The sequence below is a fragment of the Macaca mulatta genome, chromosome 6 (genome assembly GCF_049350105.2).
Source record: "Macaca mulatta isolate MMU2019108-1 chromosome 6, T2T-MMU8v2.0, whole genome shotgun sequence".
NCBI classification, from domain to species: Eukaryota; Metazoa; Chordata; class Mammalia; order Primates; family Cercopithecidae; genus Macaca; species Macaca mulatta.
In genome coordinates, this window is record NC_133411.1 from 75,226,677 (window position 1) to 75,249,840 (window position 23,164).

At 37.8% G+C, this 23,164-nt stretch overlaps 1 protein-coding gene across 20 annotated transcripts in view; it reads left to right on the forward strand.

Annotated features, from left to right (window-relative positions):
- Window positions 1-23,164, forward strand: part of MAST4 (microtubule associated serine/threonine kinase family member 4) — a 578,446-nt gene that overhangs the window by 521,743 nt on the left and 33,539 nt on the right. For all 20 annotated transcript variants that reach the window (XM_078004799.1, XM_078004800.1, XM_015140160.3 and 17 more), the window contains 7 exons: window positions 3,907-3,974; window positions 6,311-6,396; window positions 15,511-15,719; window positions 17,124-17,262; window positions 19,167-19,299; window positions 20,176-20,341; window positions 22,214-22,315. In XM_078004799.1, the coding sequence (XP_077860925.1) occupies window positions 3,907-3,974; window positions 6,311-6,396; window positions 15,511-15,719; window positions 17,124-17,262; window positions 19,167-19,299; window positions 20,176-20,341; window positions 22,214-22,315 (903 nt within the window). The remainder of the gene's footprint in view (window positions 1-3,906; window positions 3,975-6,310; window positions 6,397-15,510; window positions 15,720-17,123; window positions 17,263-19,166; window positions 19,300-20,175; window positions 20,342-22,213; window positions 22,316-23,164) is intronic.

Sequence of the window (23,164 nt, forward strand, 5' to 3'; positions counted from 1 at the left end):
AGGAAGTTGATTCACATTTTAAAATAATATTATTAAATTAAATACAGAAAATAGGAAGCATCCTGCAAGTGAACTTTTAAAAATCTGAAATTGGTAAACCACTCCCCTGACAACCTGTTCCTGTTCATGATTCTTTAGGATTGTTATTTATAACATTTAGTTATACACTCCCCTCCCCCAAAAGACAAAAACTATCATTGACTCCTTCATTCAAAATTGTCTTCCCGGTTCATTAAATTGAATTTGCAAACAGTGTTTATCTTGTTAAATTGTTTGTAATGGTAAATGTTGGCACAGAGATTTTCCCATCTGAAGCCAGGGAACCTGCTGCTCTCTGCCCTGCTCTCCTGTTTCCCTGCTTTGTTTGCTCCTATGGCCATCGTATCTTTGCTTCCAGTGAAATGATGCATGCATTACTGTGAGATAATGCCAGATAAATTTATACTGTACTGAAAGCAATTCCACAACAGATTCATCACTTATCAGAGACTGGTGGCTGCTTTTCTGAAAAGTTCCCTGGGGAGAGATTTTTCCCCATGGCTTTTAAATTACCATCTTTACCTTTTTGAATCATGAGTCTTCAGAAATGGTTTAAATCAATGAAATAAAAAGGGCAGATGTTTAATGGTATTTAGATGAGTTTTAAAAATCACTTCAGGCATTACAAAATGATGCCTTAGCTTCCTGCTTCAAAAGCTGACTCTTGGTTCCATTCCATTACTACCCACTGCTTACAAATAATATGTATTTCTCAGATAATAGTTATTTAGCAGAAATTCTATTTAAAACAGAACCATCTTTTAATTTTTTTTTTATGAAAATAGTTGGAGTTGGGGAGACTGTCAAAGTAGATTATAGTGACTCTTCATGCTGGTATAGTTAAGATTGCGTCAGCTCTTGAATTGTGGACCAAGTGAGTTCTTTAGTTTTCTTACCTGGCAGTCACTGTAGGCTGAACTTTGGTAGGTGAATAATCTGAGGCCCTTGTAGAAACAAGCTTTCTAGAGGCTCTAAAGAAAACATGAATAGTGATCTTTAACAAGTTTGGAGTTTAATCACTGGGAGTTGTGTTTTTAACTCTTGACACTTAATTTAAGATCTGAGGCTAGTTTTTGTTTGGTTTTTTTGGGTGGTTTTTTTTTGGGGGGGGGGGCGGGGTTTTTTGGAGACGAAGTCTTGCTTCGTTGCCCAGGCTGGAGTGCAGTGGTATGAGCTCGGCTCACTGCAACCTCTGCCTCCTCAGTTCAAGTGATTCTCCTGCCTCAGCCTCCCGAGTATCTGGGACTACAGACGTGTGTCACCATGCCCAGCTAATTTTTGTATTTTTAGTAGAGACAAGGTTTTACCATGTTGGCCAGGCTGGTCTCGAACTCCTAACCTCAGGTGATCTGCCTGCCTCGGCCTCCCAAAGTGCTGGGATTACAGGCATGAGCCAGGGTACCTGGCCCTGAGGCTAGTTTTTAATCTATTTGTTAACATTTGAAATATGACTTCTCCAGGTAATTTAATAAACAATTGCACCACGGTGAGTGGATCAACTGAGGTCAGGAGTTTGGGAGTAGCCTGGCCAACATGGTGAAACCCGTCTCTAATAAAAATACAAAAATTAGCTGGGCGTGGTGGCGGGCGCCTATAGTCCCAGCTACTCGGGAGGCTGAGGCAGGAGAATCGCATGAACCCAGGAGGCGGAGGTTGCAATGAGCCGAGATGGCGCCATTGCACTATAGTCTGAGTGACAGAACAAGACTCCCTCTCAAGAAATAAAAAATAAATGATTTCAAACCCTGATTGTTCTACATTTGTTTCCCTTTCCTGTCAGCGTCTAAATTAACATACCTTAGACCTGTCCTTTGAAGGTTAGGAATTGGGAGTTCTGGAGCTGGGCTGCCAGGTCGGCACCCTAAGCCAGCACTGCACACTGTGTGAACCTTGACTATCCAAAGTGATGCACCTCTTTGTGCCTCAGTTACTTCCATAAAAATGAGATAATAGGCCGGGCGCGGTGGCTCACGCCTCTAATCCCAGCACTTTGGGAAGCCGAGGCGGGCGGATCACGAGGTCAGGAGATCAACACCATCCTGGCTAATCTGGTGAAACCCAGTCTCTACTAAAAATACAAAAAATTAGCCGGGCGTGGTGTTGGGCGCCTGTAGTCCCAGCTACTCGGGAGGCTGAGGCAGAAGAATGGCGTGAACCCGGGAGGCGGAGCTTGCAGTGAGCCGAGATCGCACCACTGCACTCCAGCCACGCTGACTCCGTCTCAAAAAAAAAAAAAAGAGATAATAATAGCATCTACTTATAGGATTGTTTTGAGGATTATATGTTTATATTTGTAATTGCTTAACATAGTAAGTGTTTAATAGATGTTAGCTGCTGTTGCTGTTTTATTTAAACACTATTAATACTTGTCCCTTTCCTTGAGAGCCCTTCCAACTAGATGCATTTTAGTTCACCTCCAAGTCCACAAATCTAAGGTGCTAGTCATATTGGACATTGACATCATTTGAATGAGACCAAGAAAATACATAGTTTGCGCTGAACTCATTTTTATTCTGGAATTTCCCCTATAGGTAAACTGAGACGGTTGTTGTCAATGTCCACTTATTCCAGAATCTAGAATTTATAAATTTTTATCTAAAGGTAATACTCCAATGTTGTTTTGCTTCATATCTCTTATGCATAATATCTGCCCAGAAGGGATGATCATATTTATGAGAACGTAAATACAGAAAATAAGAACCTAAGAAATTTTTAATTATTTAATTTTAAATAAAATTAAGTTTATTTAAATTGAAAACTTTAAATATATTTAGATGCACACAAAAATATGTAACTAAAAACTGACTTTTATTGTGCATGTTCAATTTTGAAAAATTGGAAAGTACAAGTAAAAGAAGAAAATATTATCTCTGATCCTGTCACTGAGCTAAGACCTATCATAGTTTTAGAGAAAATTATTTCATGTTTTTTAAATAAAAAATGATTTTTTAAAAGTTTAAAAAAATGAACAGTAAAAGAATTTGATTTTCTCATCTACTTCTATAAATTCAAGGATGTATTCCAATGCGAATTGATCAATTTAGACACTTTTGTCTCTTAACTAAATCATCAGGGTAGTACTTAAAGCTGGTGTCAAGCATGTGATACCCAATCCAAGGCTGATTACACAATATAATTAATAATAAATAACAGTCAACATTTAGTAAGCATTTAATTTTTGTTAGTATGCTAAGAGCTTTACATGCATTATCACATACAGTACTCACAAAAAGCTCTAAGAAGTAAGTAATATTGTTTACGTTTTACAGCAGAAGAGCTTGAAGTTAAAAGGTCAGTCAGTAAATGCAGATAGTAGTGGTAACCTAAGTCTTTTAATATCCAAATCCCTCTTAACCACCATTATTACTTCCTCTCTGACAAATTTCAAACTCTTAGTGTCTTTGGCAGGGTATTTCTCAGTGGATATGAAGGAATGGAACAAGAGATATGCACCACAACTTAAGAATCGTTCCCTAGCTGTAGTCAGTGCTGCTTTGATGCCTGCCAGAGCCTGGAAAGACTTGCCTCTCTCGGATACCTGATTCTAAGCAGAGTTGTTGACCCACCAAAGCCTTTCCAAGCTATGGTGATTGCATCAGCCAATGAGTTCCTATGCCCAGCCTCTAAAGTTCCTATGTCTAGGTGTTTGCAAGAAACGGGGTTCTGGGGAGGGGCGTGTAGTGAACAATTTCAAAATACCAGTTGCTGCCTTTTTTTAGATTTAAGATTTTCCCATAGGCACATTGGAATCTAGAGCAATTTTTTTAGTATTGGAGAAACTATTTTTCTTTTGTTTCAGCTTAGTATTCTTATCCAATTGCAATATTTTTATTAAGCTTACCTTTTTTTTTTTTTTTTTTAACTTAGAAATGGCTCAATTGGGAAACTACGACAGTGGGACAGCAGAAACTCCAGAAACAGATGAATCAGTGAGTGTAAGTATATTTCTTGATGAAATATGATGGTTTTTCTGTTTAGCATCTGGAGACTTTGGCTGTGTTCGTTTATTTATTCAACAAATGTTTATTGTGCTTCTGTGTGCAAGGCACTGTGCCAGGCACTAAGCATACAATTTTAGCCCCTTCTTTCAAAAAGAAATGAAACTTAATAAAAAATCACATGCAAAAAATAGAAATGATAAATATGAATGAGATCTATGAAGAAAAAAAACCATGTGCTACCATAACGTAAAGATATTTCCCATAATCTGTCCAGTCCCAAAAGATTTCCCAAGGAAATGGCACTTGAGCTAAACATAACAAATTACTAGGGTGTGAAGGGGCAAAGGAACATTCCAGACACAGGCTACGTCAGAGGACTAAGCCAGGGAGACAGCAGAAACTAGAGCACTTGAGTAAAAACTGGATACTTAGGTCCCTGTTGTTCATGTTTGTCAGGTTTTTTGTTTTTGTTTTTTAAGAGCAATGGGACTGAACTTTGGAGGAGATGTATGGGTATATGAGGGTGGGAGGAGTGGACAGGGAGATAACCCAATCAGAGTTATGACTTGAAAAAAATCACACTGACTGCAGTGCAGAAAGCAGTGGGGTGGGAGGAGGAGGGAGGGGTGACCACGTGGAAGCCAGTTCAGAGGCTGCTGCCTTGGCACAGGTGAGAGGCCCTGGATGCTGGTGCCGTTCTCCTCAATTGTGAACACCAAAAGAGGAACCAGGATGCATCAGATTAGGGATTAGGAAAGCAGGAGCAGGCTGTGTAGCCTAGGGGATAAGAACCCAGGCTCTGGAGTTAGGTTGCCTAGATTTGAAAACACTGCTTTCTACCAGCTGGGGTTTGGGGGAAATTTCTGTGTGCCTCAGTTTCCCTGTTTGTAAAAGATTAAATGAGATTTTTATGTAAAACGGTTGGGACAATATCACATAGTAAGTGCTGAATAAATGATAGCTGTTTTATTAATTTTATTATCTGACTCATAATTTTGAATGTATCGAGACTAAAGTTCCTTTGAAACATTCAAGAAGATCCATCAAACTGGCAGCTGTATATAAGGTCTGGTATATTCTGGCACTCAGAGGGAGAGTTTCTGGTGGAGGTGGAAGTGACTTAGGAGTCATCCATGAACATAAATGAGATCACTCATGTAGGGAAGAGTTAATGAGATTAGCGAGCCTTGGACAGAGCCTTGCAGCCCAAAGCCATGACAGAGCAGTAATAGTGAGTGAATTACCTTTTGAGCCAGTGCAAAGTAGATAAGAAAATAAAAAAAAGAATAAAAAAGTTAAAAGAGTAATAGTGAGTGACTAAACAAGTAAGTGGTCCTAGTCTTGAAGTCTGTTTTCTGTGATGGAGCATTGGCAGGTGATGACTAGATAGATCCAGATCTTGGCCAGAGGCCAAGGGGGAGAAGAGGAGACAGATGGTTCAAGTTGAAGAGGTCAAGTAGTCTGGAGGCCAGAGTGTTGGGTCGGTTATATGTGTAGACACTGAAGTCACCCTGGATGGTGAGAGAGCTCTTGGACGGAGCGGAAGGTGGGTAGCCAAGTCTTCCAAAAATGAGTGGGGATGACAGGGTCAGTGATGACAGTGCTGAGTTGAGGATGATGGCGCCCACACAGGGTTTCTTCCAAAACAATAGGAAGGGAATTCTGGACTCTTGCAGAGGGCAGCAAAGAGCTGGTAACTCCCTCTCCATGCTAAGATAAATGGGGCATGAGAGAATTTCTTTTAAGCATTTTTTTCTATTCCCATCGTTTGAGCTAAACTTTTAAAGAGCTGTCTTTTTGAAACTTGTTTTGTAAGCCATGTTAGATTTCTAGCATGGAAGTGAAGAAAGGCAGGCATTCTGTACTTGGGTGTTCCACGTGTTGCCTACTACTTTTCTGAGCAATGAAGATTGCCGCAGGAATGAAAGAGACATGCTCTGTCAGGAATACAGCCCCATGTAGAGCCACTCCGGCCCATTCTTTTTTGGCCAACAGAAACCAAAGGGAAAGCTTGTCATTATGGAGTTAAATCCCAAAATGTTAAAAGACTAGGACAAGGCCAACCTGAGTAGTTTACAAAAAGAAATAAATATCAGGAATTGTCCTTGATTGCCTGGAAATGTGGATTCGCTTCAGTGACAGTGTCACAAGGAGTTTGTCAGCATTGCTGTGGATGATGGCTCTGTAAAGCTATGCCTCAGGTTCCTGTGGCTGGAATACTGTACTTCCACATATTATATAACAGCATATAACTCAAATTTTATCTATTTGCTGATAAAATACTTTTCTTAATTCTAAACTACTTTTAACTTCCATATTTTGTTTCCAAGAGCTCTAATGCCTCCCTGAAACTTCGAAGGAAACCTCGGGAAAGTGATTTTGAAACGATTAAATTGATTAGCAACGGAGCCTATGGGTGAGTAATTCAAGAAAAGCTCTCTATTGTATTTCTGCACACTCAAGTAATACATTTATTCTTCACATTTATCTAAGGCCAAATAGATGCTGTATAAGGACTTGACTTTTCAGATCACTGCTTCTTCCCTGAGACTTGTACTGTACAGCCAAAATCGCTTCTTACTGGACACCTCATTAGAAAACATGCCAAGTGACCAAGTAGTTACTTAAGAGGGTTGGAGAGAAAGACTTTCAAGGAAAAATTTTATTTACTCTTGTTTCTGCCTCCTTCATTTTTGCCCTTCTGGGTTAAAAGAAGTACCTGACTCTTGATTGAGATATATATGTATATATTAAATAGTATATTATATATAATCATATATTTATAATTTTCTGTATAGTATTACTACATGACAAATAGCCTGTATTTCATGTCTGACCAGCAGACAACCTTAAGATAAATGTCTTTAAATAAGTCTGGTTGAAGGTTTAGAGCAGGAGTGTCTAATCTTTTGGCTTCCCTGGGCCACATTGGAAGAAGAACTGTCTTGGGCCACACATAAAATACATTAACATGAACAACAGCTGATAACTGGAAAAAAAAATCACAAAAAACTCATAATGTTTTAAGCAAGTTTACGAATTTGTGTTGGTCTGCATTCAAAGCCATCCTGGGCTGCGTGCGGCCCACGGGCTGTGGGTTGGATAAGTTTGATTTAGAGTAATATGTTTGTTTTAGTCTTTATTACACCAGGATTTTTTTTTATTTCGTTTTGTTTTAAATTTATTTATTTATTTATTTTTGAGACAAGATGTTGCTCTGTCCCTCAGGTTGGAGTGCAGTGGTGCAATCATAGCTCACTCACTGCAGCCTCAAACTCCTACACCGGGATTTTCAAAATTGAGCTGTATACTATAATCTAATGATATTAATGGTGTTCCTTCCTTGATCCCTTTTTATAGACACACAATTTTCTCCTTGTGGCGGTAAACAGTGACAGGATTCTTCTGAGTTACTAATAGTTTAGAAGCGTAATTAATGCACAAACTATAACCTGATCCAGTTTAGACAGCCCAAGAATTCTAGTTTAATTAAATATTAATTCCAATTCTATCTGTATATAAAGAGCAATAAACAATCTCATAGACATTTATTGCTGTTTATCATGCAAATGAGCAGATGAAATAAAAGAGGTTTTTGTTGTGCCACAAGGGATGTTTCTGTTACCATTTTTTCGCCTCGAATATTTTCCACACCATTAACTTAAGAACTTAAATATTTGTGAGTCCCTTCTATGCTTCACTGATTTGTTTTCAGGATATGTCAAATGCCATATTTCCTGTTGTGGCTCATAAATGCTTTCTGATGTATTTTTGCAATATTTTATTTTTCAAGGACCTCATTGAAACTTTTCTACCTAGGAAGATGGTTCTAGCATGCATTTATTTGTGGTTTCTAGTTGCTTATCATTTGTTTTTTAGTTCTTTACACTTTTGGAAATGACCTGAAGATTTCTTTCTTCATTAGGGAGAAGATTAAACTTTGATTTAATGGGTATATGGGTTTGAGCACTGCTAGATTTTATTAGCAGTGGAATTCTGGAATAAGATTATCTGTGAAGCACCACTTTTAAAAATGCGGGCATATATCTTAGCAGTATTTGGAGTTCTAACTGGTTGAGTAAACTCATTTGTAGTGCGATTAAACCACTGTATAGTAGATGAGGTATATCACACTTTGGGGAATAGTTGGGAATATACAAGAAGTTAAACAAGCTGTGAATCAGTAAACACCCAGGATGCAGGCCAAGTCATTAATGCACTCACAAGCTGCCTGTGGGAGTCTCTGCTGATCAGCCAAAACTCTTTTTTTATTTTTCTCATCTCAGATTTAATCTCTCATTTTATTTCTGATAGATTTTCTCCACATTTTAATAATCTTTAATTTGAAATTTGAATGGAACCACCCCTATTGGTTCACCCAGTCAGTGAGGGTGATTGCAGGCTTATGGGAACTGGCTGAACAAATGTATCCCCCTATGGGTGGCTGAACTGGCCCTTCTAGAGGCTTCCTTAGGTATCCACGCACAGGATCTACCACTCACATCAGTGACTCAGAAAGGCACCGATTCCGTGACTCCTCAAAAACTGGTGGAGCTGGGAACTAACCCTGTCATTAGGAAGGGCTTCTATCTGCAGTGCTAAAACACACATGGCTTTCTCAGCATTATGCTTGGTGAAAATTCATGTTATAAAGCCAAGTTGATAAACATCTGATTTCCTTCTCTGTTTAACACACTTCTGATCCCTGACTGGAAGTTAAACGTGTCTTTTTGCCAACTTAGTGCTTTATAGAAAGCTGGGGCTATGTACCTGGCACTGTGCTGGTTTCTTTATATATGTTCTCTTCTCACAAGAGCCCTTGTGTGGTAGTTGATATTATTTCCACTCACATGTAGGCAAGGAGAGGTGCAGAGACAGAGTCACGGATATCCTGATTTCTAAGTGGAACTCGCTTCTCTCTATAAGGTATCCATTTGTTAAAATGTTTAGCCATCCTAATTGGAGTTGTAGAGGTACTGCTTCTTCCAGTGAACACTTCCACCAGGATCTTTAAGTCATAACTTCAGATGTTTTCAAAGTAAAAGAATAAAATTGACTTAAAATTTTTAAAAGTAAAAAACTAATTTTGAAAGGCGCACCATTTCTCCCCCACTTTGCCTTTCCTTCTAATCTTGATGCACATGATTCTCTTTTACCTGTGAAGGGGCCTGGGACATGTCTCAAAGAGGCACATGTGCACAAGCGGCATACGCCCTGTCTCCCACATGCTCTCCCTGTAGTCTTTCCTCTCAACTTTCCTCTGGCACACGCACCCTCATTCCCACATGGAGATTTGCTAGTACGGAGTCACGTATTGGGCTCTCAGAGTCGTGCATAATTTTATACACGCTAGACATTCATGCTCGCAATAAGGGCTGATTCATTCTGCTCTAGATCCTGTCAGCTTCTAGTTCCACTTCTCCCCACCCTCCCACACCTCAGTTCTGCATGGGTGGGGAGAAGCTTGGCTCAGAGAGAACTAAGGTCTTTGGTTACGTCTTCCCCGCCCCCCACCTTCTACCCTTGGGTTTTCCTGTTTCACAGGGAGGTCAGTGTAGGAAGAGAGACCAAAGCAGCCTCTTCAAAGAAAGCACAATCTCTGGGACCAGAAGGCAGAGAAGAAATGTGGAGCCATATCAGTCAGTTCAGTACAACTTTTAACACTGGGAGGTGTACCGTCCACTCAACAGTGTTATGTATCTGGCTGTCGGTGGCTGTCGTATCTCTCCTTGTTTCTCACTGTCTCTCTCTCTTTGCTAGCTTTAAGCACATTTGGAACATCAACTTAAAAGAGAAAAGGTATACATACATATATATATGTGTATATATATATACAACAATTATTACTAAATAAACAAATTTCAACATGACGAGTAACATTCCCAAAGCAATACAGAAATGTAAAAACCCAAGAACAGAAAACAAACAAAAAATCCACCCACAACTAATTCTAATAAGGAAGTCTGTTTGACCCTTGTGACTTCATCAAGATATGCATGTCCTCAGGCGGCGATATCTCAAGCTACTTATAGGATTCTTTTAAATTGGTTTAGGTCAGTTTTCCCAAGGATTAACTGATTATTGTAAGTACATCATAACAAGGGAAAGCAGAAAGTCAAACAAAGTTTTATGAACTGATAATCTGAGAATAAAGACTAAAGCCATTTTTTATACAGTGCCACAGAGAGACCCAGTAAGGATGCTGGTCATACTGGGCTGGAGGCATATTTGTCTTTTATTTTTCATAAAATCATGGATAAGTCCATTCTTCCTTCACTCCTATTCTCAAACATATTGCAGAGTAGTTATTTATGTAAGAAATGGTGATTCTTGATTGAAAATCAGAATGGCCACCTTGTGGTCATCTGTGAAATTCATAATATACGTCTAAGGCTCCTCAGCACTAAACTTACTCAAAACCAAATATTGAAGGAAGAGATAATAAGCTGTATGTCACTTTACTCTCCAGAATAGGCAAACTATAATACAAAGATACTGGTTTCTCCCTGTCAGTATTTAAAATTCTTTCATTTTGAAATATATATTTCCTGTTTGAAAACCCCCTGTTTTGGTTCTTTTTTTTTTTTTTTTTTTCATTATTATACTTTAAGTTCTGGGGTACATGTGCAGAACGTGCAGGTTTGTTACATAGGTATACATGTGCCATGGTGGTTTGCTGCACCCATCAACCCGTCATCTACATTAGGTATTTCTCCTAATGCTATCCCTACCCTAGCCCCCAACCCCTCTTCAGGCCCCGGTGTGTGATGATCCCCTCCCTGTGTCCATGTGTTCTCATTGTTCAACTTCCACTTATGAGTGAGAACGTGTGGTGTTTGATTTTCTGTTTCTGTGTTAGTTTGCTGAGAATGATGGTTTCCAGCTTCATCCATGTCCCTGTAAAGGACATGAACTCATCCTTTTTTATAGCTGCATAGTATTCCATGATGTATATATGCCACATTTTCTTTATCCAGTCTGTCATTGATGGGCATTTGGGTTGGTTCCAAGTCTTTGCTATTGTGAACAGTGCCGCAGGAAACATACGTGTGCATGTGTCTTCATAGTAGAATGATTTATAATCCTTTGAGTATATACCCAGTAATGGGATTGCTGGGCCAAATGGTGTTTCTAGTTCTAGATCCTTGAGGAATCGCCACACTGTCTTCCACAATGGTTGAACTAATTTACACTCCCACCAACAGTGTAAAAGCGTTCCTGTTTCTCCATATCTTCTCCAGCATGTGTTGTTTCCTGACTTTTTAAGGATCGCCATTCTAACTGGTGTGAGAAGGTATCTCATTGTGGTTTTGATTTGCATTTCTCTAATGACCAGTGATGATGAGCTTGTTTTCATATGTGTTGGCTGCATAAATGTCTTCTTTTGAGAAGGGTCTGTTCATATCCTTTGCCCACTTTTTGATGCAGTTGTTTGTTTTTTTCTTGTAAATTTGTTTAGGTTCTTTATAGATTCTGGATATTAGCCCTTTATCAGATTGATAGATTGCAAAATTTTCTCCCATTCTGTAGGTTGCCTGTTCACTCTGATGATCGTTTCTTTTGCAGTGCAGAAGCTCTTTAGTTTAATTAGATCCCAATTGTCTATTTTGGCTTTTGTTGCCATTGCTTTTAGTGTTTAATCATGAAGTCTTTGCCCATGCCTATGTCCTGAATGGTATTGCCTAGGTTTTCCTCTAGGGCTTTTATGGTTTTAGGTCTTGCATTTAAGTCTTTAATCCATCTTAATTTTTGTATAAGGTGTAAGGAAGGGATCCAGTTTCAGCTTTCTGCATATGGCTAGCCAGTTTTCCCAACACCATTTTAAACAGGGAATCCTTTCCCCATTTCTTGTTTTTGTCAGGTTTGTCAAAGATCAGATGGTTGTAGATGTATGGCATTGTTTCTGAGGCCTCTATTCTGTTCCATTGGTCTACATATCTATTTTGGTAGCAGTACCATGCTGTTTTGGTTACTGTAGCCTTGTAGTATAGTTTGAAGTCAGGTAGCATGATGCCTCCAGCATCCTTCTTTTTGCTTAGGATTGTCTTTGCAATGCAGGCTCTTTTTTGGTTCCATATGAAATTTAAAGAAGTTTTCCAATTCTGTGAAGAAAGTCAATGGTAGCTTGATGGGGATAACATTGAATCTATAAATTACTTTGGGCAGTATGGCCATTTTCATGAGATTGATTATTCCTATCCATGAGCATGGAATGTTTTTCCATTTGTTTGTGTCCTCTCTTATTTCCTTGAGCAGTGGTTTGTAGTTCTCTTTGAAGAGTTCCTTTACATCCCTTGTGAGTTGTATTCCTAGGTATTTTATTCTCTTTGTAGCAGTTGTGAATGGGAGTTCATTCATGATTTGGCTCTCTGTTTGTCTATTAATTGTGTATAGGAATACTTGTGATGTTTGCACATTGATTTTGTATCCTGAAACTGCTGAAGTTGCTTATCAGCTTAAGGAGATTTTGGGCTGAGATGATGGGGTTTTCTAAATATACAATCATGTAATCTGCAAACAGAGACAATTTGACTTCTTCTTTTCCTAATTGAATACAGTTTATTTCTTTCTCTTGTCTGATTGCCCTGGCCAGAACTTCCAATGCTGTGTTGAATAGGAGTGGTGAGGGTGGGCATCCTTGTCTGGTGCAGGTTTGCAAAGGGAATGCTTTCAGTTTTTGCTCATTCAGTATGATATTGGCTGTGGGTTTGTCATACATAACTCTTATGATTTTGAGATACGTTCTGTCAATGCCTAGTTTATTGAGAGTTTTTAGCATGAAGTGCTGTTGAATTTTGTTGAAGGCCTTTTCTGCATCTGAGATAATCAAGTGTTTTTTGTGGTTGGTTCTGTTTATGTGATGCATTACATTTATTGATTTGCGTATGTTGAACTAGCCTTGCATCCCAGGGATGAAGCTGACTTGACCATGGTGGATCAAATGACAACATTTGTATATCAATACTTATCTTCTATTTGAGGGATGGCCAAGTTATTTTCTGTGCTCCTTTGTATTTCTGTCCTGCTACCATCATCTGATTAGGAGCAACTCAAGTTATCTGTGGATTCTTGATAGTAGCTGATCAGTAGTTGAAGAAAGAAAAATATACTAAAAGCCTTTAATCTGATACAAAAAGAACTAGTAGTTGGTTGTTTAATTTAAAAGTTAGTCAAAGTAGAAAATAATTTAAAAAGATACATGTTTTAAACATTTTAATTTAGCCTAAATATACATAAATTTCCTAGTCTGTTGATGGAAGGCCTTTTCAAGAAAGTCAGTGTAAACCAGACTTACAATACATTGTTTCTGTTTTCCAATTTTACCTTCATTAATGGTGAAACAAGAACTCGAAGCAATATGAATGTAGGAATCTAGATTTTTGTTATTTTTTCAACTTTTGCCAATCTTGTCACCCACATTAAATCAACAGGAATTTAATTTAGTAACTCACATTTATTAAGATTTTCTAAAACATTTGTTTAGTTTTCTGATAAACAATAGTGCTTACCCTTTTTACACTCATGTTTCATCAGTTTAAATATTTGTTTAAATTAGTTAACCTTAATATCAAATCTAGCCAGCAAAACAGGTGTGGGAATCACTCAGAATGGTGGGAGCCCAAGGCTTTGATCATACTGAAGAGTACCACCAGTTGGTGTGGAAAGCGCTGGGCACCCAGCTGGCTGGTTTACAGTGAGAGTGACAGCACTAGATCATTTGGTGCATTGATTATGGGAGGTATGGTGAAGAAGCTTTTTACTATTCAGTGAAGGAAGAACTAGAAAAACAGAAATGAGAAGAGAAGAAAAATATGAGCAAAGCAAAAATAATAATAATAATGTTTAAAAATATAGATGTGTGATTTGCTGAATAAAGGAAAAAGATGAGCAGGATGAGAAGACAGAGATAAAGATACACATACATGAAAGAAAAAGTAATTCCTAGCTGAACATTTAAGGGAAAAATGTTAACGTTGATTAAACTGGGATTGAATATAGTGGAAATTTATGTCAGTAAATCACCCTGATATATTGATTGAGCGGGAGCATAGGGTGTCCTAGGCCCCCTTGCAGTCATTGTTCAGGGACGGTTAAGTAACTAGTGGAAAATCCATTTCAGATCACATACCACCTGTTTTATAAGGTGGGCACTGGACATGCTTTACTGTGGTTGATGGCTCTTCAGGTAAATGATTTCTTGTTTGATTATTGGAGATTTCAAACTTGTTCTCCCATGATATTGACAAGTGAGGAGGACTTGTGACAAAGGAGCCCATCCAAGACATGTTCCTTGTTGCTCATCATTTCCAGATGAACTGTTAAGACTCCTCCTTCTAATTCTCTTATTTCCTTTATCCCAAGCCTCAGTGGGTCTCTTGTCTTTACCTAGACATAATTGGCTCTATAAAGTATTTGGGGGAGGCTTTAGGCAGAAATTGAGTGCAGCCTGGTCTGGTTGTAAAGTTCTCTGACACCTTGACCATGAATTTGAGAGAACAGAAATATAGCTCCATCGTTGGCCCGCTCTTATGCTGAGAAATGCATTTCCTGTTGAAACGGCCATGGGGTAGCACATGCTGAGGATTGCAGTGAGGAAATATGCTACCCTTTGTTGCAAGACACCCCCATATAATGTGTTAAACACGTACTTCTCATTTATCTGGAAATTTCTTCGGAAGTAAATGTCTCTGAATTGGAAGCCAGATACTCTAAGAAGCTGTGGAGTTTTTTTGCAGATCCCAAGGGTATCATTTAGAAAATTATTGCTTTAGGGTCCGGGCACAGCGGTACATGCCTGTAGTCCTAGTACTTTGGGAGGCCAAGGAGGTCAGGAGTTTGAGACCAGCCTGGCCAACATGGTGAAACTCTGTCTCTACCAAAAAACACACACTAAATTAACTGGGCATGGTGGCATGCAACTGTAATCCCATCTACTCAGGAGGCTGAGGCACAAGAATCGTATGAACCCAGGAGTCAGAGGTTGCAGTGAGCCAAGAGCGTACCACTGCACTCTGGCCTGGGCGACAGAGCAAGACTGTCGCAAAAAAAAAAAAAAAAAAAAAGAAGGAAAAAAAAGAAAATCATTGCTTTAGTTGGTTGAGAAAAAGTGTGTAATATATATATAATGCTAGAAAGGATCTAGTTTGTTATATGTGTGTAATTTTGTTAATTCTTTCCTGTTCTGACATATATCAGATTTTGATGTGTTTGTGGAAAAACTGAAAATGTCAGCTAGCTATTAGGAAATAGCTCACTTTGGGAACTGCTCATTTCCTTCCTTCAGCAGTGAAGATGAATCTGATGCCTGAATATGACCCTTGGCCTTTAACTGAAAGAATTAAAAAAAAATCAATCTAGCCAAAGGCGTTTAGCCTGGGATGGGATGTTTGTAGCTGCCACCTTGTGGGAGCTACATTCCACCTGCCGTGTGAACTTTTAAAAAGTTGATGATTTATATGGTTTACTGTATCCCCAGAACATCCTTACTTTCTCTCTTCCTGTCAACCCCAATACTTCTGCTCCCTTTCAGGGCAGTCTACTTTGTTCGGCATAAAGAATCCCGGCAGAGGTTTGCCATGAAGAAGATTAATAAACAGAACCTCATCCTTCGAAACCAGATCCAGCAGGCCTTTGTGGAGCGGGATATCCTGACTTTTGCAGAAAACCCCTTTGTTGTCAGCATGTATTGCTCCTTTGAAACAAGGCGCCACTTGTGCATGGTCATGGAATATGTGGAAGGTATATCAGTATCTGACATGGAGAACATGACACCTGTACCCAGAAATTCCTTGCTCATTTGTGTTGTTGAAGCTTTCTGTATTTGTGCCACATAATGGCTGTATCCACCTAGGAACTAAAGCCCAGGCAAATGAGATGGCTGTATTCCCAGTCATTATCTTCTGATAATTGCTTGTAAAGTGCCTGCTCTACTATAACAAAGGGAAAATTAGTGCTATCTGGAAAAAGGTTGTTTATCTTTTTTAATAGTTTTTAATCCTAACTACCTCCTCTCAGTTGGTCATTAAAGTTGGAATATAGGTGATGGGATTTTTTTCTACTTATTTTTATTACGTATCATAAAAGTACTCATCACAATTAGTCTTACAGAAAGAAATATATATTCTTTTCAGTCTATGGTATGAAATAAAATGGAAAAGGAGGTACATTCAAGAAAATGAAGCCAGTCTTCCTGATTTTTAGCTTTTTTTCTTTCTTTCTTTAAGAGGTTTGTGGACTACCTTTTCAGTGCTCCAAGTAATCTTATTTCCATCAATTTTACATTAACTTTCTGAGTTCAAGTGACCATGACTTGTTGACATAAAGTTAATAAAATGAATAGATCAGTAGCAATTTCAAAGCATCTAATTTAAGCTGTTGTCATTGAACAGAATCCCAAAACTATAAAACTCAAACATTAGATATCCTTTTAGTTTAACCTTTCCATTTCATAGATGAGCGAAATAAAGTCCAAGAAAGGAAGACTTACTAGATAGAGTGGTAGATAAAAGACAAAAACGTAGCTTGCCTTATTTTCATCTAATGTTCTTTCTACCACACCAATGTTTTGCTTTTTTAACCTCTGTTGTGGTTATCTTAACAAAAACAATAACTAACATTTATCACACATTTAGTATGTGATATGTGTTGGGCAATATCCTAAGTTCTTTATATAGATTATCTCATTTAATTCTCATAAGAATTCTAACAAAGATGACATTGTTACCATCCTCGTATTACGAATGAAGGAACCAAGAGTAGTTTGCCTAGGATGTCTCAGCTTGTAAGAGGCAGAGCTAGAATTTGGACTCAGGTAGCCTGATTCTAGAATCCATGTTTTATGCTGGTATATTTTAAATTGTTAACATGATCCTAAAATTATGCTAGCAGTTCTTTAAAGTACAGTTTCACTTCAGAGCCAAACCTTCTCTCTTATGAATACTACTTCTTAAATAAAAATCTGTATTTTCTGCATACCATGTCTTAGTTAGAAACATGACAGGTTCACACACAGACTCCAGTTGTGACTATGATATGCTGTGTCTATGGGTAGAAATGATTTCACCTTGAAATTCTGCAGTCTAAACTGATTTTCTCCATTAAGCCTTGATCCTATAGCTACTAACTCTTTTTCCTGTGTTATAGGGGGAGACTGTGCTACTTTAATGAAAAACATGGGTCCTCTCCCTGTTGATATGGCCAGAATGTACTTTGCCGAGACGGTCTTGGCCTTGGAATATTTACATAATTATGGAATTGTACACAGGGATTTGAAACCAGACAAGTATGTACACAAATGAAATATATATCTTCTTTTGCCCAATACAAAGTTCTTGTATGTTTATAAAGATGTTTCCTTTTAATGCAATGTTCATTTTTAAATTCTTCCATAATGTCCAAAATAAGTTGTTTTAACAGTATATATGGTAATTTGTATGTAAATCTTTAAAGGATATGCTTATGTGAAGTTCAGGAAACTCATAGAAAAGAGGATACAATGCATGTATGTGTGTGTGTGTGTATATATATAAATATATATATATAAATACTTTAAGTTCTGGGATACATATGCAGAATGTGCAGGTTTGTTACATAGGTATACACATGCCATGGTGGTTTGCTGCACCCATCAACCCATCATCTACATTAGGTATTTCTCCTAATGTTATCCCTCCCCTAGTTCCCCACCCCCCACAATGCTTATATTAATAATTTATCAGTTGGGCGCAGTGGCTCACGTCTGTAATCCTAGCACTGTGGAAGGCTGAAGCGGGCAGATCACGAGGTTAGGAGATCGAGATCATCCTGGCTAACGTGGTGAAACCCCATCTCTACTAAAAATATAAAATAATTAGCCGGACGTGATGGTGGGCCTGTAGTCCCAGCTACTCGGGAGGCTGAGGCAGGAGAATGGCGTGAACCCAGGAGGCAGAGGTTACAGTGAGCCAAGATCATGCCACTGCACTCCAGCCTGGGTGACAGAATGAGACCCCGTCTCAAAAAAAAAAAAAAAAAAAAAACTTACCAGCAACAAGAGAAAAAGATAATCATAAAGCCAGAGTTAATTTTTTTAAGTTTTTTTTTTTTAATGATGTAAATGTGATAATGGCTTCATAGAATGCTACTAGTTGTTTTCTGGATAGTTTCTTTATTTGGTGCCATACTTAGATTACCTTTTCCTACTCCAAGATGAAGTGCTTGATATTACATTCTGTTTTACTCACAATTTAATTTTTTAGTAATTTTTAATTTACGTGGAATTGATTTTGGTGTCTGATCTGAGATACAGATAGACTTTTTTTCCCAGATGACTAGCTATTCATCTTGACACCATTTATTAAATATTTCATGCTTTATCCACTAATATGAGATGCCTCTAAAAACATTACATATTAACATGTAAAGACTTTAAGTGTGCTGAAAAGTTTATGGTAAAGTTGACTCATGCTTATTCTACAAAATTTGAAAAATTCAGGGAAAAAAAGAGAAAAAAATTCATCCACAATATTACCAAAGACAACTATAACATTTTGGGATATTTCCATCCAGTAGCTTTTTTAAAAAATCCCTCTATTCTTTTAATTTTTAAATTACTATAATACTGTATATACTATTTGAACTTTTTATTTTCCCACTTAAAATGAAAAGTTTTAAATATATTTAATTGCAGATTCTTTGCATGTGTAGGAAATACAGGTTTTGTGCTTAATGAGTAGAAATTTAAATTAGAGATGGAAGTTGAAATCTGAAACAATATTTTTCTGTTTTTTTTGTTTTGTTTTGTTTTGTTTTATCTTGTGTCTCATTTGTATCACAAATGGGTTGCTTAGTTCCTGGTATATGCCCTTTCTTTTTCATTTTCTTAATGTGAAAATGGAAAGGGATCAGAGTTTGATACTCGAATTTTTCCAGAAGTTTCAAAGTGTTATAAATGATGCTGTATGTGGCTGCTCCAACAAAGATTAGCTACGCCTTGTCTCTAGCCCTCCCTTGTGAATTACACTCAGCTGCTAGATGGAAGTATTTGACATCTTTGTGTGACTTCATCTCTTTCCAGGCTGGGTTTTGTAATAAGCTTGATGCCCATATATTAAATAGTCTTAGAAATTGATGGGGGTAGGGGGCAAATGAAAATAGATAACCAGCTTATAAAGTGATTATTGTGTTATATGTCCTTCTGCCTCATAGCTTGTTGGTTACCTCCATGGGGCACATAAAGCTGACAGATTTTGGATTATCTAAGGTGGGACTAATGAGCATGACTACCAACCTTTATGAGGGTCATATTGAGAAGGATGCTCGAGAGTTCCTGGATAAACAGGTAAGCTTGGGTGCCATTTAGTTTATTGAGAAATACAAAGTATGGTATTGCCAGTGAAGTTCAGAATCAACTTGTGTGGGCCATCTTCACATTAGTGCTGGTGGTTTAGATGTCTGTATAAACCTTACATTTAATAAAGTGCAAATTGCTTCCATTTTTCTCCCTGGGCCTCTTTGAACTGTCTGCTCCCTCTACATTCCTCTCCCAACATTATGGTCTATTAGCAAGACGAAGGATCTAATTGCACACAAGTGAGAGTGTGAGAGAGACAAATGGAAAACTGTTTTTATAAGGAATTCAGGAGTCTCAGTAGAGTACTTGTGAAACTCATGATGCATTGTACCATCACGGGTGCTAAATCCAAGCCACGGCCCATTTCCCTTTAAGCATGCCTCATTACCATGTGCCCACAATCTGTTCATTGTAAAGTTACTTAAGGTAAACACAGCTCAACTGTCATTGCTTTTATGAAATAACCTGTGTGTGAATGTATTTTGGTCATATAGATACTAAAACTCTCTCTGACAATGACAAAGTTAAAAATGCATTATTATTTTAAATTTAAGGATTATAAGTGGTTTTAATATTGTATAATAGGTAAAACTACCAAACAGGGTCAGATTCTCAATTTGAAAGTAAACATTACATATAATTTAACATTAGAGCAGAACTGTAAACTTCCCATCTTTGGTAATAATTCTTTGCCTTGGTATTTTAAATACTTTATTATACTTGTTGCTCTTAAGTTCTTTGTCCATGTGATTCCATGTGGTTGAGCAGGTGCATTCTGGGCAAAATAATTGGTGACTAGCCATCTTGCTCATTTTAATTCATGTCTAATATTCCAATTATTCAAATATTGCAATTATCTTTTAGGTCTGCGGCACACCTGAATACATTGCACCAGAAGTGATTCTGAGGCAGGGTTATGGAAAGCCGGTGGATTGGTGGGCCATGGGGATTATCCTCTATGAATTTCTGGTTGGATGCGTGCCCTTCTTTGGGGATACTCCAGAAGAGCTATTTGGACAAGTCATCAGTGGTAAATATCATCAGGAGTTATCTTTAAGTCACTGTTGGGAAGCAGCTATTTAATGTAAATCTGTTGAGTGTCACAGTTTTTACTACTAAAATGTTAACCTTTATCAAACAGTTGAACCAACGAATTAAAAGAACTGACTCATCAAAGCATATAACTGACATTCTTAATCTCAAGAGAGCAGTTTTTGTTGAAAATTGATCTGAAGAAATTATGTTAACATAGAGTTTGGAAATGTACTAGCAACAAAACCATTTTTTATCGTGTGCTTTTTCTGCAAAGAAAATTGGTGTGGGATTTACAGGCAATTTAATTGCCGTCCAGTCTTCCTTTCCATGATAGGAAAGTTGCACCATGGAAGAAAAGGTTAATGTGGGTAACATTTACATAAATGGGGAAAATGGCTAATGGCATAATGAAGAAATTAACAAAAATGTAATAAACCCTAAAACAAATGTCTACCAAATAATAAATGATGAGAATGGGAAAGCAGCAAATTGAATCCACAGATTGTTAATGATTTCATTGGTAGTTGTTATGGTGTAATGTTATTTCTGTAACAGCTGTTCACCTTTCATTTAAAATTCAATAACTTTCAGATCTTAACCTGCAAGCTGACCCTAACTATTGTATGTGGCCTGTGGCAAAACTAAATGATAATTAAATAGGGTGTATCACTACCCTACCTGCCGATTTTATAAATTTCCCTGGAACAGATCAGAAAGGTCTCTCTTCTTGAAAGTTTGTCAGGCGTCACTGACATCTTTATCAGCCACCTTCGGTCTATTTGGACTGTGTTTACAAGGTCCAGCATGGAAGTAGGGGAAAAATCGTTTTGCATGTGAGGCCGCTTTATCACAGCAATCTTTTCTGTCATTGACTTTGCAAGCCAGGCATATTTGTAAACTTTAACAAAGCAGATTTGTGAGTTGCCTGCAGTGTATGACCCCTTTATACAATATCTGAGCTATTTATGGATTTATAACTAGGCTGTTTTCTGATATACTAAGGCCTGAATGGCAAAGGGAATCAACTGTTTAATTAACACAAACAGCAAATGCTGGCTTTGTTCTTGATGCCTTACGGCTCAGATGCATATTCATGTTGTATTTTCCAAATCAGATTTAAACTGCAGCAGAGGAAGCTAGAGGCAGGCACACACAGAAATAACTCATGTTTTTATTGCATTTCCGTACACACAAGCACGCACACCTATCTTCAGGCAAACTCCTTCAGAATGAGAATGTATTCTTAATATTTATGACAGATTTTAAATACTTCCATTACTATGATTACTTTGTGTTGTTTTTTTTTTCTTCTTCTTCTTCAGTCTTAGCACTTTGACCTTTTTTGTTTATTTGTTTCCGGAAATAGTTATTTTTGCAAAATTACTTCTTGTTTCTTAGAGCTGAAGAACTCTATGGCTGTGGCCAAATTGTCAGTTGAGGAAATTAAGAGAGAAAAATCTTACCCTGAGATAATCCCTGGATGGATATATTAGCCACCTGAAATGGAAGTGTTTAGAGTTTCTATTATTTTAAGTCTTTTAATAACTAGAGAGGCAACTTTTTGGAAGCCAATTCTTTGAAAGAAAAATGAATTTAAAAAGCAAATGAAAGATCTGCTTATTGAAATATTCTCTTCCTACCTTGTAAAAAATCTGTGCTACTTATGTCTTATAAAATAATGCTTCTCAAACATGACTGTGTTTAGGAATCGACTGAAGATCTTGTTGAAATGCAGACTCTGATTTAGTAGGTCTGGAGTGGGCCTGACATTCTGCCTTTCTGACAAATTCCCAGGTGATGACCATGTTGCTGGGACCTGGACCCTCTTGTGAACAATACGGTTATAAACAACTTTTCTTCCTTCTAGATGAGATCAACTGGCCTGAGAAGGATGAGGCACCCCCACCTGATGCCCAGGATCTGATTACCTTACTCCTCAGGCAGAATCCCCTGGAGAGGCTGGGAACAGGTTAGAGCCCATGTGTTTTAATTTTGCTAATATGCAAGAAATAATGTCTACACGGAGCGCTCTGAAGCTTTTGTTGTTTTGCTTTTGCATAGGCAACATCTGTTAGTTGATGTAGAACATGACTGCAACACTTTATAGCAGTAATATTTTGGATTTTGTTTCCTGATTCAAAGCAGTGTGTACACTAAGAGGGTTGGTTGGTTGTCTTTGTTTTTTGTTGTTTTTGTGTTTGGCAAAGCAGAAATTATGCTTAATTTGTTTCAATAAATAAAGCTTCTCTGGAAGAAAACCTCAAAGGCACATGTAACTCTTCTGTCCTGAAAAGCATGCATCTTAAATAACTTGAAACAGAGGATTCGCTATTTGGAACTCTTTTTGTTTTTGTCTTTAAATATACATCCCCATACGGATTTGACCCAGCATGTTACTATCCACAGGCTTTGAAGTGGGTTATCAGTACTTGGACTAATTACTAGAAATGAGTGCCTGGGGTTGAACCATGCTGTCCTGTCACAGTGATCAGCACAGTGATGAGCACCATGACCCAAGAAAGCGAATTAAAAACCACTGCCTTTCAGGATTAACAAGATAGTAGATTTGCTTCTTGCTGATAATTTTTTCCGACTGTTCTGCCAGCATTTTATTCCCTTTTCTTCTCTGTATTCTGAATAGACAGACGTAGCGATCCCAGTATAGAGTCCCAGTCTGCCCGAGTATGTGAATTTATGTAGATGAGACTAAATATTAAATATAAATGCACATAGTCTAGCCAGCCTCCATAATTTTCATCAGTGAAAAGTGTTGGCTTGATGGATTATTTACTCTGAGCTGTTTCATTCTACCCCCATT